The sequence below is a fragment of the Phoenix dactylifera genome, chromosome 4 (assembly GCF_009389715.1).
Source record: "Phoenix dactylifera cultivar Barhee BC4 chromosome 4, palm_55x_up_171113_PBpolish2nd_filt_p, whole genome shotgun sequence".
Taxonomy (NCBI): domain Eukaryota; kingdom Viridiplantae; phylum Streptophyta; class Magnoliopsida; order Arecales; family Arecaceae; genus Phoenix; species Phoenix dactylifera.
The window spans coordinates 10036116-10054930 of NC_052395.1; the positions used below are offsets into that span (position 1 = coordinate 10036116).

General features: G+C 45.7%; 1 protein-coding gene across 4 annotated transcripts; it reads left to right on the plus strand.

Annotated features, from left to right (window-relative positions):
• On the plus strand, nt 1-16401 carry LOC103706898 (trihelix transcription factor ASIL2-like). 4 transcript variants are annotated; one of them, XR_005511460.1, is made up of 4 exons: nt 1-1411; nt 15502-15969; nt 16140-16188; nt 16283-16401. XR_005511460.1 is itself a non-coding variant. In XM_008791165.4 (2 exons), exons 1-2 carry the CDS (start codon nt 565-567, stop codon nt 15510-15512), a joined length of 858 nt encoding a protein of 285 aa, XP_008789387.1. In that variant the 5' UTR covers nt 1-564; the 3' UTR covers nt 15513-16401. The 4 variants fall into 4 exon arrangements, 1 of the variants encoding a protein (XP_008789387.1); XR_003385682.2 differs by having other exon boundaries at nt 15502-16188; XR_003385683.2 differs by having other exon boundaries at nt 16140-16401.
• The last annotated feature ends 2414 nt before the right edge of the window (nt 16402-18815 follow it).

Sequence of the window (18815 nt, forward strand, 5' to 3'; positions counted from 1 at the left end):
AGCCCCACCCAACTTCATCCGACGTCGAAGAGCTCCCACCCTCCCTCAAATAGCGAGCAGGTCGAGACAATCTTTCCCCTTTCCTCCCAATTCTACCCCTCCCTTCACCAACCCTCCTTCAAGAACGAGGATGTTTTCGTCACTCCCCCGATAAAATCCTCCGTCCGTTCCCGGACCAACGGCGGCGTCTCGTCTTTATCCTCCCCGAAAATTATAATTATTCCTCGCTCACCGCGTCCTTCCGTCAAGCCCCAGCCCCAAAGCAACGGCGGTGATGGCCCCCGATCCGGTGGACCCCTTCCCTTCGCTGACGCCAGCAAACACCCCCGCGCGAACGTCGGCGCACGCGCTCCCCCGGCGACCCGCACATGCTCCTCACGCGCCCCCCCTCTCCAGCCGGCGCCTCGCCGCTCCCCCCATCCTCTCTTTTACTCCTCCACGTCCTTTCCCCACCGTCAAACCGGGACGGAGCGAGAGAGCGAGAAAGAGAGAGAGAGAAAGAGGGACCCGATTTGGGCCTCAGATCTAGAGATCTCGTCTCTTTCCGGCGAGACTTGACGGCCGATGGACGGGAGGGAGACGGCTCCGTCACGGCCGCCGAACCCGGCGCTGCCCTACCGCGAGGACTGCTGGAGCGAGGGTGAGACCTCGGCGCTGGTCGAGGCCTGGGGCGACCGCTACCTCGAGCTTAACCGAGGTAACCTCCGTCAGAAGCATTGGCAGGAGGTTGCCGACGCTGTCAACTCCCGCTGCGGCGCCTCCGCCACTCGCCGTCCCCCTCGCACGGACGTCCAGTGCAAGAACCGGATCGATACACTAAAGAAGAAGTATAAGATCGAGAAGGCCCGGATCGCCGCCACCAACGGCGTGGCGGCGAGCGGGTGGGCCTTCTACGACCGCCTCGACGCGCTCGTCGGATCCTCCACCCCGGCCAAGAAGCCCTCGCCGCCGCTTGCTCTCCCGCTCTCCTACCACCGCAAGGGCTCCCCCGTCCCGGTCGCTGCGGCGGCGGCGGCGGCTGCGGCCGCCGCAGCCCGCCTGTCGGAGAAGCGCCCAGTGGCCGCGCTCGCTGTCGATGACTCGTCGTTCTTCCGGAGGGCGGCCGCGGCAGCCGCGGCGGAGGCTTTGGAGGAGGACGCGGGGTCGTCGGAGAGGTCGTCGTCGAGGTCCGGGAGGGGGTGGAGGGGACCGAGGGAAAGGGAGGGGGATGGGATCCGGCAGCTGGCGAGGGCGATCGTGAGGTTTGCTGAGATCTACGAGAGGGTGGAGGGGTCGAAGCAGCGGCAGATGATGGAGCTGGAGAAGCAGCGGATGGAGTTTGCCAGGGGGCTGGAGATCCAGCGGATGCAGATCTTTGTCGATTCCCAGGTTCAGCTTCAGAAGATCAAGCGTGCCAAGCGAGCGGATGTTGGTGAGCAGCTCGGATATCCTCCTCTCCTTCCTTTTTCTTTTTGATTCTGTTATACTTTGTACATCAAGGAGACACGAATGATTTATTTCTACGATATTATTTATTCTGATTTATAGATCGTAGGCACTCAGACGTCTAAGTTCACCGTTAGAATTTGAATTTCCTTTTGTTATGTTCTCGTAGCCATTTTTTTTAAAAAAGTTGATAAGCTTCTATTTAGGCGCTGGTTTTGTCTAAAGCTACTTTGTCGATGCCAATGTGATTGTTTAATGCACACGTATCTTTTTCTAGCAGGAAGTTGTTGAAGGGAGTCTAGTTGGCTAAATGATATGCTAATCTGTTGATCTTGTCAATCATCTTTTCCCTATATTGTGGAGCATTATATAAGTTTGATGTTAAGGTTTTGCATATGAGTTATATTGTTGGTATGACTGGGAAATTCTATGCAAATTTTGAGTGAGATAGAGCTTTTTTTTTTTTTTTGATGTGGGGTATGCTTGGTTTTAAGGAAGATCATCATCTTTACTCTGGTCTGCTTGGCATGATCTTAAGCATGTAAAGTTTTTAGTTACACTTCCTATAATCTGCCAGCTATTCTGGTAGATGGTGCTGTATTTAGAAACTTGGGCCGAAGTGGTTCCCCATTTCTTGCCTTCTCCGGACATCAGGATGCTGTACCTGAGAGGTTAAGAAATAAAATGACTTGGAAGGCTTGACGATTGCACCTGTCCATTTGTTCTGTAGGTTATGAGAGATGGGAAGGTTCTCGTCAGAATCATGCTTTTCAAAATCGCTTAATGAAAAGAGTTTAAGAGAGATCCAATGAGAGACGATTGTGGGTCTGGAATGGAGCGGGTGTTTGGTCACCTGGGGAAAGAAGTGGGAGGAGGACCCAGTTTGGTGTTTTGGGAGCACGCCTAGTGCGACCAGAGGATTCTTGCTTTAATTTCTGTGCGACTTCAGCGGCATTTCAGCAAACATCTGGGGGTTCGTAGGGATGGATACATAGAGCATCGGAAGGAAGGAGGGGATGGTGGAGGAGATCCAGAGGAGTAGGGGGGACAAAGGAAAAGGTGTTGAGAGTGAGCAGCGAGCTCTGATGCCAGTGGAGAAAGCCCCAACTTGGTCGACAGTTGCTCAAGCTTCGCCTCGGCAGCCATAGTGGACCTCCCACCGCATCTCGGAGGAGCTAGAGACCCTCCAGAAGCACTTCATAGAGGTGCTCGAGCTGCCTTCGGAGAAAGTGGGGAAGGCCCGGAGGGCATGGGCGTCCATGACAGTCATCGCCCGGAGCTTGGGTAGGCGGGTTCCGGCCGAGTGGGTTGCAAGGGAGCTGAAACTAGTCGATAAGCTTGATTATGAGGTGGAGGTGTTCCCGATGGTGGAGGAACATATGACCATCCGTTTCAAGAGCGAGGGGGACAGGGATGCAGCACTGGCAAACGACCCTTGGCTGGTGGCCGGCCAACTCCTGGCTATGGCGAGGTGGGAGCCGAACTTCGTCCCTAGTGTCAAGGTGGTGAGCCGGGTTGTAGTGTGGATCCGGCTTCCAGCTCTTCCGGCAGAGTACTGGGATAGGAAGTTGATTTGGGATATTGTGGCGGCAGCTGGGCGTCCACTGGCATTGGATGGTTTCACGGATCAGGCACGCAAGCTAGGGTTTGCCCGGGTCAAGGTGGAAGTGGATGCCCTAAATCCACTAATGCCTGGTCGATTCATCAGGGCGGAGGGGATGATCCACCGGCAAGCTTTCGTTTATGAAAAGCTGCCGGCCTATGGCTACAGGTGCGGCTGGATAGGGCATATTGAGGGGGAGTGTCGCTTTCCCCCTCCACCGTTGGTGGCACAGATGGGGAAAGAGGGGACTCGAGCCTCTCCGATACCTATGGTTGTGGAGGCCCATGCGGGGCAAGTCGGAGCAGCGGATCGGCAGGGCAATCGACCTTTGTTTGGGCCTTGGCTGTCCACCAACCGGATCCGGCAACCAAGGCCGACTGCAGCCGAGGTGCGGATGAAAGAAGGCGACCATGCCCCCACCAGGATCGGCATCGGGTCTGTCATCTGGGCAGTTTGGGGGGGCTCGTCGAGTGCTCGCCTAAGCTCACTCGAGTCGCCGCTGGACTCAAATGGGTGGCAAAAGCCCACCAAGGTGGCGCGGCGACGGTCATCGATGAAAGGGATTTGGCACCCTTGGGAGAGGAACAGGGGAAGGAGGCTTCGGGCTCTGAGTCAGGGGCGAGTCAGACTGGGGAACTGACCCGGACATGGGCCTTGGGTTGACCAGAACGGGTTGTGAAGGCCCAGACGAAGGTGACCATGGCGGAGGCTGGATTGGTGGTGGGCCCTCTAAAACGGGCCAGAAGCCCGCCTAAATGTGGAGTGGGGGATGGACCGGAGGAGGCCAGGCCGGGTCAGTTATTGGGCTGGGCGGAAGATGGGGGCCAACTGGGCCCAAATGCTATGGACATGGGTTCGGGCCTTGTGGAAGGGGTGGCTGGCACCGTGGCTACCCGGGAGCGCGGCAAGGAGGATGAAGTTCGGACCCGAAATGGAGGGGAGGAGCCGAAGGGAGTTGGGAGCTCGACCCCCCTTCGTACGACATACTTGGTGCTACCGGAAAAGCAACAAGGAGTGGTGGGGCGTACCTGGTTAGGGGCGGATCCGTGCGTGTCGACCGCGGGGATGGGTCGACCGGCTGAGGCGGAGAAGGGCGGTCATGTGTCCGGCCGTGCCACCTTTGGCTTGGGGGAGGTTGGCCTGGATGGAGATCCCCGGAGCCGAGAGGAAGGAGGGCTCCGACGTCGGAGCCCTCCTTCCCCTCGGCTGCATCGTGATGGCGTGGGGAAGGGTGGTGGTGCCATGCCGGCCAACATGGGGACGTGCCTCATCGGGAACGAGGGGGGTGATCGAGACAAAGTGAAGGGGAAAGGGGAAGTCGAGAGGAGTGAGGAAGGAAAGGGGCGGGTGTTGCCCAGGGGATGGGAAGTCCAAGGAAGAGGGGAAGCGGTGAGAGGAGGGGTGGGTGAGTTGAAGCGGGATGGGATGGATCACAGGCCTGTTGGGGGATGTGCCGAGCCTTTAGTAGAGGGGCATGTGGTGGGTTTGGAGAGAGCAGAAGCCACACAAAGCAACATCACAAAGGAGCACTCCTCAGTTGTGCAATGGGTCAAAGCTATAGTATTGCGGGTGGTCACAAGTGTGAGCGAAGATGGCGAGCAACAGACTGATTGGACCAGCGAGGATAAGGCGGACCCCGAGGCCCGGGGGGCAGTAGTGGCCGTTCATCTAAGTAGTGTGTTTATGAAGATTTTAGCGTAGAATTGCAGGGAGGCGGCCAAGCCCTCCTTTATAACGTCCTTTAGGAGATTGGTTCAAAACAATAGCTTGAAAATTTGTTTTCTATTTGAGACACGGGTGTCTGGAGATGTGCAGCGGCGCCTAGCAGCTGATTGGGAGTGTTTTGCAATAGAATTCCAGGGTTTGTCTAGTGGTATTTTGGTGTTGTGGAGGCGGGGGATGGCCACTATGGATGTCTTCCGAAACTGTTCACAACAAATTGTAATGGTTATCTCGGAACCAAATAAAGCTCCGTGGGTTTTATGTGGTGTTTATGCAAATATTGATTACAGAGTAAGAAGAGTCCTATGGAGTGAGATCACCAATTTGGTGTCCCAGAACATTCCGACAGTGGTAGTGGGTGATTTTAATTGCATTCAGGGCCCTAGTGAGAAGAGGGGAGGCAGGGCTTATTATGATTCAGTAGATAAGAGGGAGTTTCGAGACTTTTTGTCGAGGAACGGGCTAGTGGACCTTGGATTCGCAGGACCGCGATTCACTTGGTGCAACAACCAATCTGGTCGAGCCAGCGTGTGGGAACGGCTAGACAGGGCTATTGCATCGCCGGACTGGATCTTTCGATTCTCTTCCTATCAGGTCGGTCAGTTATCCCGGATTGCTTCTGACCACTGTCCACTCCTGCTCTCTATAGTTTCTTGTTCCAGGCATCACAGCCCTTTCCAGTTTGAGAAAGCGTGGCTGGCTTACCCCCAGTCTTGGGATGTCATCCGGAAGGCATAGGGAGTGCCGGTGCGTGGTGACGCCATACAAAGGGTGTCGCGCAGGTTGGAACTCACCAAGCAACGATTTTGCCGCTGGAACCGAGAGGCAGTGGGTAACATCTTTCGGAGGTTGGAGGAGGTTGAGACCTCGATTGCGGAGTTACAGGGGCAGGAGGACGGGGAAGGGAAGCTCCCAGCAGCGGACATGGCGGATCTATGACAGCTACTTAGCACTCACCACTCTTTATTGAGGCGGTAGGAGATTTTTTGGAGACAGAAGTCCGGGGTCCAGTGGGTTAAAGAAGGCGACTGGAATACCAGATTCTTCCACTGGACGACGGTGATCAGGCGGCAGAGGAATATGATCCGCTCCTTGAGAGTAGGGACGGGTCAGCGAGTGGAGGAGGCTGCAGTTAGACAGGTGTTGTATGATTTCTTCAAATCAAGGTGGACTAAGAACAGTGGGTCAGAGGATGTCGGCCAGTTCCCAAGGTCGGAAGTCAGAATTGAGGAGGCCGAGAACAAAATCCTAATTCAGCTAGTGTCGGAGACGGAGGTGCAAGAGGCGGTCTGGGCTCTTGCTGGGGATAAAGCTCCGGGACTAGATGGCTTTCCCCCTTTCTTCTTCCGCAGGTATTGGAGCATTATTCAGAGAGCAGTAGTGGAGGCAGTCTAGTTGTTCTTTATTCAAGCAGAGATGACAGATGACTGCAAGCCACTTTTATCACTCTGATACCGAAGCGCTAGGATGCGTCGGAGCCGAGCTATTTCAGACCTATTAGTTCGTGTACCACCTCGTACAAGGTGGTGGCGAGGATCATGGTGGGGAGGATGAAGCCTTTTCTGCCAGGTATCATCTGCCGGAAGCAGGGGGCGTTCGGGGGGGGGAGGAGTAGTTCTGATAATGTCCTGCTGGCTCAGGAGATGATGTGGGATCTACAGCGGGCTCCGACGAGGCAGAGCTTGATGGTAGTTAAGCTGGACATAGAGCGAGCCTACGATAGAATTCGGTGGAGTTTTCTCAGGATTGCACTGGAGGGTTTTGGATTTCATGAGACCTGGATAGACTAGGTCCTAGGCTTTGTACAAGGGCCGAGGTTTTCCATCCTGGTCAATGGTACGTCGTCGCCATTTTTTCAGTCCACCATGGGGCTTCGTCAGGGTTGTCCTCTATCCCTTACTTGTTTATCATCTATTCTGATGTGCTTTCTCGTGTATGACTTCTTCAAATCGAGGTGGACTGAGGACAGTGGGTTAGAGGATGTCAGCCAGTTCCCAAGGCCGGAAGTCAGAATTGAGAAGGCCGAGAACAAAATCCTGATTCAGCCAGTGTCGGAGATGGAGGTGCAAGAAGCGGTCTGGGCTCTTGCTGAGGATAAAGCTCCGGGACTAGATGGCTTTCCCCCTTTCTTCTTCCGCAGGTATTGGAGCATTATTCGGAGAGCAGTAGTGGAGGCAGTCTAGTTGTTCTTTATTCAGGTAGAGATGACAGATGACTGAAAGCCACTTTTATCACTCTGATATCGAAGCGCTAGGATGCGTCGGAGCCGAGCCATTTCAGACCTATTAGTTAATGTACCACCTTGTACAAGGTGGTGGCGAGGATCATGATGGGGAGGATGAAGCCTTTTCTGCTAGGTATCATCTGCCGGGAGCAGGGGGCGTTCGGGGGGGGAGTAGTTCTGATAATGTCCTGCTAACTCAGGAGATGATGTGGGATCTATAACGGGCTCCAACGAGGCAGAGCTTGATGGCAGTTAAGCTGGACATAGAGCGAGCCTACGATAGAATTCGGTGGAGTTTCCTCAGGATTGCACTGGAGGGTTTTGGATTTCATGAGACCTGGATAGACTGGGTGCTAGGCTTTGTACAAGGGCCGAGGTTTTCAATCCTGGTCAACGGTACGCCGTCGCCGTTTTTCAGTCCACCATGGGGCTTCGTCAGGGTTGTCCTCTATCCCCTTACTTGTTTATCATCTGTTCTGACGTGCTTTCTCGTGCTATGCGGGCTGCTTGCGGGAGTCAGGATCTGGCAGCCTACGTGCCATCTCCTGATACCTGACCTATTTTTCATCTATTGTTTGCATATGACTGTCTCCTACTGGCTAGGAAGAGGGCGAGGGTGAGGGCAAGGGCGAGGGATGCGCAAGCCCTCAAGGGAGTGTTGGTAGTTTATTGTGCGGCTTCTGGACAGAGGGCGAATCTCCAGAAATCAGCCATTTTCTTCAGTCCGAGTATGGAGCGAAGGGTGCGACGGAAGATCAGGACGATTCTGGAGATGCAGGAGCAGGAGGGGATATGGAGTTATTTGGGGATTCCTATTACAGGGAGGCTACTGAGGACGGCAGAGTACGCCGGACTGGTGCGGCGGGTCCAGAGCAGATTGGGGGGTTGGAGGGCATCATCTCTTTCCATGATGGGTCGATTGATGCTGGTCAAGTCTGTTTTGTGCTCTATGCCGATTTATCTTATAGCCAACATTGTTGTCCCAAAGACAGTGTTGTTGGGGATTGAGCGGCTACTACGGAGCTTTTTGTGGGGTTCATATGGAGGGTGTTATGGAGTGCACTTGGTAATCTGGAAGAGAGTTTGCTTGCCGGTGAGCGAGGGAGGATTGAGGGTGTAGTCCCTTCTTGACAGGCGTGAGGCGCTCCTTACTCATCATGCAGTGAGATTCATCCTAGAGCCTTAGGGTTTCTAGAGCCAGATTATGGCAGCGAGATATGGCAGTGCGGGGGCTATGGGGGTGGCCCTGAGCACTTGGAGAGGCTCTTTCATGTGGCGCGGCGAATACCAGATGATTGATTGGTGATAGACAAAGCATTGATGTGATTGAGGATCCGTGGATGGATGCACTCTCGTTGCAACTCTGGCCGACTATGATCAATGATGAGGTGGGCGGACTCGGGGCGTGTGTCCTCATTCCTGGGGAGGCAGAGTGGGATGGTGTGAGGCTCGGCCAACTATTTGGTGAGCACTTAGCAGATCAGGTCCGCTCACTACCGGTCCTGAGAGCCGCGGGCTCGGATGTCAGGGTATGGAGCACGTCTTGCAGTGCCCGTGTTAGAGTTGGAGATGCCTTCCGGACCATCCAGCGGGACCATGTGCCGGGCCCAAATTGCGGTTGGGTTTGGAGATTTGGACTTCATCCTAGGGTTGCCTTGTTTCTTTAGAAGGTGGCCTGGAAGTGCTTACCGACGAGAGAGGTGCTGAGCAAACGTGGACTGCGCATCCCCCCAGTGCTCGGCATGTCGGGTGGATGAGACGATGGAGCACTCGCTATTCTAGTGCACATGGGCAAGAGGGGCTTGGGGACTTGCTGTGGTGCCGTAGGAGGTATGGAGCCAAGGGGATTCCTTCTTACAGACTGTTCGGCGATGGTCTAGTACACCTCATATGCGGCTTGAGGCCGTAAGAGTGACCTGCATAGCTTTCCAGATCTGGTTGGCGAGGAACGCTCGGACTTTTGGCGAGCGTAGCTTGTCCCTGAGGTTCGTGGTGGAGCGCGCCAGGGCACAGACAGCTGAGATCACTCAGGCAAGCTTGGATCATGGGCTTTTGATAGCTCGGAACACCTGGGACCACCATATTGCTCAGGCAGCGCTCTATAGGGTGTATTTCACTTGGGTGCCCCCACCTCCGAGTTTTCTCAAGGTTAATTTGACGGTTTCATTCTAGAGGGTGGCAGGAGGGGAGGAGCTAGTTTTTTATCAGGGGCCCGAGCTGCAGGGTGGTGGCTGCCAGATCTTTGACACCTCGGTTCCGGGAGCAGAGTTGCAGGCGGCCTGGCCTGGCCTGGACTGTGCCATGCTAGGCAAGCGCTCCAAGCTACCTCGATCATACTAGAGGGTGACTCATCCACCGTTATTAGTTGGGTCCAACAGGGCCCGGGCGGAGGTGGACGGGTACACCCCTTGCTTCGAGATATCTGGGCGATAGTGAGTGATGGAGTGGTCTTTCAGATTAAGCATATGTACCGAGAGGCCAACAGGGCAGCGGACTGGGTGGCAGCGTATGTGGCGAACCACTCAGGAGACACCCTGTGGGCTAAGGAGGGGGACTTGCCTAGGACATTGTGTGATTTGCTATTTGCTGACTCTACTGGGTGTATCCGTACCCGCATTGTATGAGATACCCATTTTTAGCACAAAAAAAGAGAGTTGAAGATAGCTTATTTCCTACCCTTACTCGTGTTCTTTTACAGATTATGAAAAATTCTATATGTTCTCTTGGGACTTGAATATTTGGTAGCAGTGGCGGCTACATGACACTTTCCGAACAAATAATGTTTGTACAAGAACATTTTATGCATATAAACAAGTGCCTTTTGTAAGTCAGCTTGTTTGCATTACTATGATGTGAGTGATTTGGTCAACCCATCATTTCTATAATTACATCTGGGCCTTCATTGCTATTTTATGCAGATGACTTAATATTTCTTTTGAACTACTTTAAATGGAAATTAAAGATGTCAACATTTCACATTATTCTCATATGCAATTAGTGCACCATGAATTGTGTGATAGGGGTTTTAAGATAGTGGCCACATGTTGTTTTCTCTTTGTTAAGCATCTAATTAAGATAAGCTTAGAACGTTAACACCCTTTGTTACCCCTTGCCACTCCTTTCCTCTATTTGTAGGCCTTGCCTCGACCCTGGGCATGTTATTCAAGAATTACATGGCCAGAGCATGCCAATTGTACTAAAAATTAGTTGGGTAAGAAGAGAACTCCTTTTTTTGAGTTGCTTATTATTGAAATCTCACAGATACACTTGGTAGGACCTAGAGCCATAGGCATGTGTTACCAAAGAAGTAGCAGAATGAGAGAAGACTTATCTGAGACGGAAAGGTACAGGGAAGCTTAAAAAGGAGTTTTGTGTCAGCAATTGTTCCTATGATTATGCAGTCCACAAAAGCCTTTTATAATTCACAATGTGCAGCTAAACTTTTCAATATAAAAAAAGCATTATCCTATTGCCACAAAATTTCTTTTCTATGGATACAATGTGAAACCTCTTATTTCACAATATCACAGTATTCTTAATTTTTGGTTCATTGTCTTCATACTGATCCTGCTCTGATGTTGAATCGTTTTTGTGAGAAATGCATTTAATCAAACTTGATAGTCAAGCTTATGCAAAGTAATTGTCCGTACATATTGATCTTCTATTTCTGAATTTCTGTAGTTAAAACTGTCTGCCAAGGTGTTATAACCAGCTGGGATTTTGCTGGGAGGATTACTTAAAGCACATATCCATTTTGGAAGAGACCCACCTCATTCCTTCTCACTTACCCATGGGACCTCCATGGGATGGGACGCACTTGTCAGTGAAGGGGTGTTAGGTTGGGTTCTCTAAGAAATGGGTGCCCAAAGTTGCTTTTCTTTTGCTATCATTTACATTTCATTGTTGTTGATAAGATACCTTTAGTAGCGGCTGGTAATGGCACCAATCTTTGTAGCTAAAATAGGAAAATGGGGATATTTGAAATATGAGAGGTGGTTATCCAATGTTCCATTTTCTCAATCTCTAGTTAGACCAAAGAAAATTCTCAAAGGCAAGATAAGGTAATATGATTCCAATGGAATCACCAACAAAGAAAATTATCAATAATTTGGTGGTACTGGATCATACATTTTGTATTTTTTTCAGTTCATGGGAAGGTTCTTGGTTAGTATTTTTGAGGTTGGAATTCAATTAGATGATAGAAGTTGGATAAGAGTCTAACTTGAGGTGGAAGTAGGTACTTGGAAGGCCTTACAGGTGTGTTGATTCCATCTCTTTGAGAGTCTTCGTTGATGTTACTACAGATGATTTTTGGGCATCTGAAAACCTTTTTTTGTCAAACTCTTATAATTTATAATTTAATCTGTGTTATATTTGCTAAAATATGCCAAGTGTCAACAAGTGGTAACTACACCATTACTATTATAAAGCGAACATTGGGTTTGGATTCCACTTTGGTATTCGACTCCAATATTTTATTCCATGCATGGTACCCCTTTCTCAGGGACTCTCTAAAAGAAAAATCTTCTGTTGCTCTATTTACCAAGTCTACTGGGCTTCCTCTTTACCACGTGGGTGTTTCATCTTATGGACCATATTCAATGGGGGTTTCACAATCACATGCACAGCACGTGCAAATGTCTAGTGATAAGATAAATGTCCATGAGTGCCATTTTTTACATGAAGGTTCAAAACTACAAACTGCTTAAGAAACTTCAAGGAACCAGGTTGCACATAAGAGATGGGATGGCAGTTTTTGGGGTGTATTAGCACTGATATTCTTGAAATGTGATTTTTTTTTAAAAAAAAATATTCCTTTCATGTCTTGTTGATTGTTATCTGTGTCAAAGTTGATTTACTCTTTTCACTTCAATCATAGCAAATTATACTTCTTGCATGAATGCAAATTTTGATATTTTCCGTTTTAAGCAATTGAACTGCATCCATGCACACACACACATGCATGCATGCATATGTGTGAACGGAGGGATGTACATATGCACATATATACACACTTGCATGCATTATTACTGTATTATGATTGGTTTTCATCCAAGTAAATGACCTGTGCTTGAGTGTTAGGGTCCTGGTACTGGTACCATTTAATCCATTATAGGGCGGTAGATGTTCTGCTGCAAGTGAACCACAAAGATTTATTATATTATCAAGAGGGCTTACACTGGGCTGTTCATCAGCAACATGTGAACATGAGCTTAGAGACATTCCATTTTGATAAGACATGGTGAAAGCTATCTTCGGATGATGCATGATTAATAATCTTGAATTGTCTAGCTCTCACCAGTACATAAAAATATTCTTTCTTTGGAGTGTGATTGGCTGTACAAGGTTGAATAAATGTTCATTCAATAAATCAAAAGTAACTTAACTAATAATGTTTCTAGATCTTCTTGAGGGGATTATGTGTGGAAAGGTTGACAATGGTGCGACAGGGCATGCCAGATCATTCTGTCTCTTTCTTGAGAAGTTGCATAAATCTATTTATACTAAATTATCTTATGCCACAGAAGTCAGATGCAAGAATAAGAGAAGGATCAATAGAGGGAAAGACGAGTATTATATTGCTTATGATTTGAAGTGGCATATGGAATGAGAGAGGGAAAGGAAATGGGAATTATACTTTAGGAATGGCTTGACACTATATATTAGCAATCTGTGCTCTGAAGAATTTGACATTATGGGCCATTTCAAGTGATTTAAAGGCCATTCAGGTTATTACTTCTAGTACTTGCTAGCACTTTGATTTCTTAGGTCCTTTTTGATAATGTAAATCAGGTAAGCAATTACCTTATCTGAAAGTTGTGAAAATTATTCATGTATGAGAGAGAGAGAGAGAGATGGTCTCTTGATCTTCTTCGATTTTTTGAGTTTTTTTGGCCCATTCTGCTATGTTCTTGTACTCTGAAGTTGCAAGATGGGACTCATTTTATGAAATTTATTCATTTTATTCATATTTATTCATATTTAGAGTGAGAGAGTGGTCTCTGAAGCTTCTCCAATATTTTTGGGGTGGTCTTGGCTCATTGTGCTATACTCTTGGATTTTTTAAGTTGAATGGTGGGTCTTAGAAATTACAATGAAATACATATGTCTGCAACTTGGTCTGTTGACTTGAAATAATGATTTGACATGTTTAAAGTCTAAACAGAAGTCTGGGTTGGAGATAAGATCTATGACAAACTTAAGTTTTCTAAAGATTTGCTCGAGGGCTAGAGTGAATTAGAACAGCGTTGAGAGGATGGAACATCTGGGAACTGTAGCATACTGCATTAATTCGAAAACATAAGTACGTGCCGTGGTCTTTTAATATTAATGCAACATGGAGTATAAGAAGCCTACAAGAAAGTTAAAGCACTTTGTTTCAGCTAGCCTGAGCTGGTTTAAAGAAAGTGCTCTCTTCTATTGAAGTCAAGAGGAATCCACACTTGGAATGTGAAATTAGACTTGCAAGAATCCCATAGAGATGTAGAAGTGAAAAATCTTAGCTCTCTATTATTGTAGCTGAGTCTATACTGCTGGACTAGTTAGAATGCCTACGTTATATTGGCTTCCGTAGACTTGCTTTTTACAGAGGTGGGAAGCAGTAACTTGTATTAGAGCATTAAAAATATCGACCAAGTCATGTCTCTGATATTCTTCAACCATTTATGCAGGTGATAGGTTTACAAGGGTAACCATATATCTGAGTGATTGCATTGAAGTTTTTGAGAATTCATCATTTTTTGTGTCTTTAATATGTGTTGCGTTTCTCTAGAACTCTTTGCCATTTGGTTCAAGTAAAGCTCGATTATCGCTGATTCTGAGATCATTAAACTGTTGTAAAATCAGAACTTTTTTATACATGATTCTCTTGCCAGAATCCGACTATTCTTATGGCATTTCCCTAGGAAATGCTGAATGAATGGTTCTTTATATCAAAAGATTCAGAAACCAATCTTTAATTTTTCGCATTTTGTTTAGCATTTTGGATGTAATTCATGCAGGGGTATGGGGTAATATTGTATAACTTCTAAGGCTTTGGGCTGCTGTTTTCTAGCAGAGATTTTTTGCATGATTTAAATTAGATTACAGTTTAAAACTGCTATGAGCTATGAAGTCTGCATGTGCTACAATATAGTGTACTAGTGTGTAACTATAAGATCAACTGAGATTTGTTATACAGATTTGAGTTTAATCAATGATATTTATTGCACGACAAAGTGATATTTTTTTTCCAAAGTGGTAGGTGCCTGCTGTAATTTTATCTTGGTAAAATTTGTTGTAATTAGAGTCTCTTTATAATAACTTGTTCTCATTGGTTTGAGGGAAAGCCACTTTTATTGTTATCCTGTTATATGAACTAATAGCCTTCATTTGCTAAAAAATGTGCAGCACTTAACCTATTTTAGAAGGCGAAGTAACAAAATTATTTTAGAGTTTTTTTAAGGCTTAGAGCTGAACCTCTATGCGATTAACACAAAATATCGTGGAGGATTTCTTGTTGAATAAAAAATGCCATCTGCCCATTGACCTCAGCCCCCCTCTCCCGCACCCCCCACTCCCCATCCCCCCCCAAAAAAAGTGCAATATGCATCTTACCAGTTTGAATAGTATATGGGAAGTTATACAAAATGGTTTGCGTTTGAAAATTATAATAAAAAAGAACAATCCAGTGTGTGAGGCTCCCACCAGTCCACAGGTTGGGGAGGGTCGGATTTATATAGCCTTACCTACACATGCAGAGAGGCTGTTTCTATGTTTCAAACCTATAATACCTCGGTCATAATGGAGCCACCTCAAGCGTTTGTTGACAGATTCTATGTATATTTGTGCCGATCTTGCCAAGTGACATAATGTGATGACAATTTACTGTTTCATGATGCCACACTTGAACTAGGAGATTTTAGATGATGTCCTAGGTGCCAGTTACAACTATGAAAAATTATGATACGATTTTTTGTACAACTATATTGGTGAACTGGACGTGTTATTAAATGTCCAAGATCATGATTCTCTTGATCTAAGCAAGTTTTGTGTGGATTTGACCAGTAATAGGATTGTTTAAGCTTGGGACAAGCCTGTTTTGACCCTTGACATGTAAAAACTAACTAAAGAATTTAATCGGACGTTTTTTGTTTAGCACTACAACATGTTCTTCTCTGCTGTGCTTGGATAAATTTTGAGAAGTGTAGATAGTATTAGTAACACCATAGTTGGGATGTGGTAGGATCAACATAGGCAGGCATTAGACTTGCATAGCTATTATGTAATGGGCATCCTTGAATTGTATCAGTATGATACTGTATCTTGATTTGGAATCGACTTAAAGTTTTTTACATTATGCAGTTTGGTATCAGTAAATTTACCATTGCCAACTTGATAAAGGAGTCAAAATCTTTTTTTTTTGCTTCAAATCTATCTGCATCAACTGAGATGATGAAATTAATTTGTTAAGTTTAAAACATAAATCTTGATGATGATTTATCATAGCATGTTTAATCCATTTCTTTGTTTTATGCTCCTTTTTCAGATTGCTTGTAGTTTCATCAGTGGAAGGAGTTGCACCATTGCATGGTGGCCCTCTTTGGAAGGATGTTTAGGTTTGTAGTACTGCATTCTCATCTACAGCCTGCGCTCCGGTTGATGGGTTGGCATATCACTGCCAGTTATTCGAGAAAGTTTTTGTCAGCTACTGCAAGTCCTTAAATTATAAGAAACCAAAGGAGGAAAAACTCCGTAAAATGTATAGCATCACTGATTACAAACATCTGGTTTTGCTATTTGTGGCTTTTAGATCAATGTGACTATCAACATATTAGGTTTTCTAATCCACGTTATCAACCATTTCATCCTTTGGTAAGTTATTAACCATTTCATCCTTTGCCAATCTTTGCTGTGACCTCTTGACATTACCTGGCACCGACGTTTTTTTGTTGGAGTTCGTATCCTTTCACTGGGCATTAGCTACATGATGAATTGGAGCTAATTCCTGAAGAAGGTATGCATTCTGAGTGGTTAGTAATTTGGCAATAGCATGCATGTTATAAAGAAATTAATCATCTCTCCCAGGTTCGGTTCATCAGAGGTCTGGTTTCAAGCGGTAATTACTTGCTAATTATCTGAGTTTTTTCACTATTTTATAATAACTTAGAGGCTTTAGTTTTGTAGGGAAGAAGATGAACGGAGAAATTGTAGCAGGCCTGTTAATGGCACAGCTGTAAATATTTGCTTCAAATTTATCAGCTTATGTGTTCTACTAGTTTGCTTCAGTAAGGGCCTTAATGATGAGCTGCCATGCTTGTGTAATTTAGATGGTTTTTCAGGCATGTGGATTGGCATTTTGAAGTTTTGAGTAGATGTATCTGGGTCATCTGGAGTCTATGCATGAACATTGAAGAGAATATCCATGGTAACAATAATTGCTACTTAATCTTGATCATGTTATTTCCTGCATCATTATGGTGGCGCTAATGCTTATAAATATACCTATCTCTCAGCATCTTTGAGATTATCTCAGACAATTGTGTTTTTTCGCTCGGTTCTTTTTGAGTCTTATCATAAATACACAAATCTGTCAGCGTCTAGGAAACAATTAAGCTACATAATAGCTTTTGCGAAATTCTCCCCATGCATTCTTCCTCTCTCGTTCTACTCTAATCTATATCTTCCCATCAACTTGCATTGGATGCATTGATTAGAACTGTAAAAATAATTCTCTGTCCTCATTATGAATCTAATAGCCCGTGGTACAAAGACGTCCTTCTAAATGGAAATATGAAACTATTCTCAATCAAAGGGCCGAGAAAATAATCATGGAATTGATATTGATGATAATTAGTACATGTCCAGTTTTAAGTCGGATTCATGCTGCGTTTCACAAATGGGCTCATTGACGCATCTGGGTTACAACTAACGGTACTGTGCCACCCGCAGTTTTGGGCCCACATTAAGTCCTAAGTTGTCCGCACGGCAGAGGTAATCCGAACTCGTCCGCACAAAGACAGATGGCCCAGGTACATATGGGAGATACGCCGTAATCTGGTACATGGGAAAATAGATTTTGACATCTGAACCGTTATTCCGATTTGGAATTTTGGATCAACATAACTACATACTACGATCCATCAGACTGATTCCCTTTTGATTGATTTTAGTGTCATAATGAAACTACGGATATCTTGACAACTAGTCGAAGATTAGTGGTGCCTTGATTGTCTCCACATAATTATTGTCTCAAGTCACAATAATCCTCTCGGAATTCTCTTCCCTTTTTTTAAGTAAGTCATATGATTTAAAATAAATGAGGATAGATACATCCATTAGAATAAAAAAATAAAATATTATAAAACTAGATAGGAAAATTAGCCGAGAATTTTGTAAAGTACAATCCATGTAGTTCGCCACGCATGATGCCATACAATAAAAATGAATCAAGCCTACCCTTAGCAGGAGGTGAATCAGAAAGTTATCTGATAAACATCATAAAATCATCTGTAAATATATTTGTGAAGCCTGAAACGTGTATGAATTCCATTTTTCTTCCGAAATCTAGCTTTTTTTTCTCTAAATCAATCAGGGGGACTTGATTTAAACTAGCGCTTGGGTGGCAATGATTTGAGCACCTTACATAACTTCCTGAGAGAAGAGGATTCTTGCTCCAAGTAGAGGCATTCATATAAACAAATAAATGATAAATAATGGGACAACATTCCAATATCCTGGAATCTATTATCAGTTGGCATGCTACGTGAGGCATTCAAATGCCCAATAAGTTATTCTATACATAAAACCTACAGGTTGGAATTTTGCAGGTCATATTAAGCAATACCATTTTAAGAAATTTTTCATGTAAATCCTTGCAAATTTTCAACTTCGTATGTCCATCCCTAAATTAGTTTTGTGCAGATGACACTGGATTTCTGTGGTGTTTTTTGGTACAACTGTCCCTCCCGTTCCCTAACACTTGCAATAAATTTTTTTTTTTTGGTTCAGATTAATAGAAGAAAAATAGTATGCATCAACAAGAGGGAAGAGAGGACAAGATGATATTGAAATACCTTTTTTATAATGAACAGATTGGAGAGATTTAGAAGATAGATCAAGTTCAGGACTAGATTTTGGATAGGAGAGATTTAGAAGCTGGAAGAAACTTTTTTTTTACCATCAAATACTATTGAATTACAGATACAGGGAGAAAAGAGATCGCGCTCGCAAGCCGCGAGCTGGATCGCGATCGCGAGCTCGAGCCCGCTCGCAATCCCGATCTTGCTCGATCGCATTTCCGCTTGCGGCTCGCAATCGCCAGCGGGATCGTGATCGCGATCTCGCGATTACGATACTGATAGCAGGAGAAAAAGACAGGAACAATAACATAATTTTAAAATTTTATTTTATTTTCAATTAATATAAATATGACTTTTCTTAATACCGTTAGAACAACCGTCATATTAGGGACATTTGTACAATAACAGAGTTTTACGAGGGTATACATACAAATATCAATTTTATATGGATATTTATGCAAAATATAACATTTAGAAGAGTATCCATGCAAAAGATCCAACTAGCTATCATTCGCCGAAAAAGGCTTTTGTTCTTTGGTTAGATCAACAACTATTTTTAATGTTTTTGGGCAGTTCGGTTATTTAGAATAATAGTTGAAGGCTAAATGTTGTTAACTCGCTCTATCTCAGTTTAGTCCAATTGCTGGTGACGGTAGTGCTTAGCAAGGGTGTTTGTGCAAAGAATATTTTCAATGGCACCTGCGAAAATCGAAGTTTAGAAGAGCTCATTGAAATTATTGGTTGGATAAATTGTTTAGTTTGGTACCCGTCAACACATCCA

Coding starts and splice junctions, on each gene's coding strand:
- LOC103706898 (XM_008791165.4), top strand. CDS start 565: ATGGACGGGAGGGAGACGGCTCCGTCACGGCCGCCGAACCCGGCGCTG.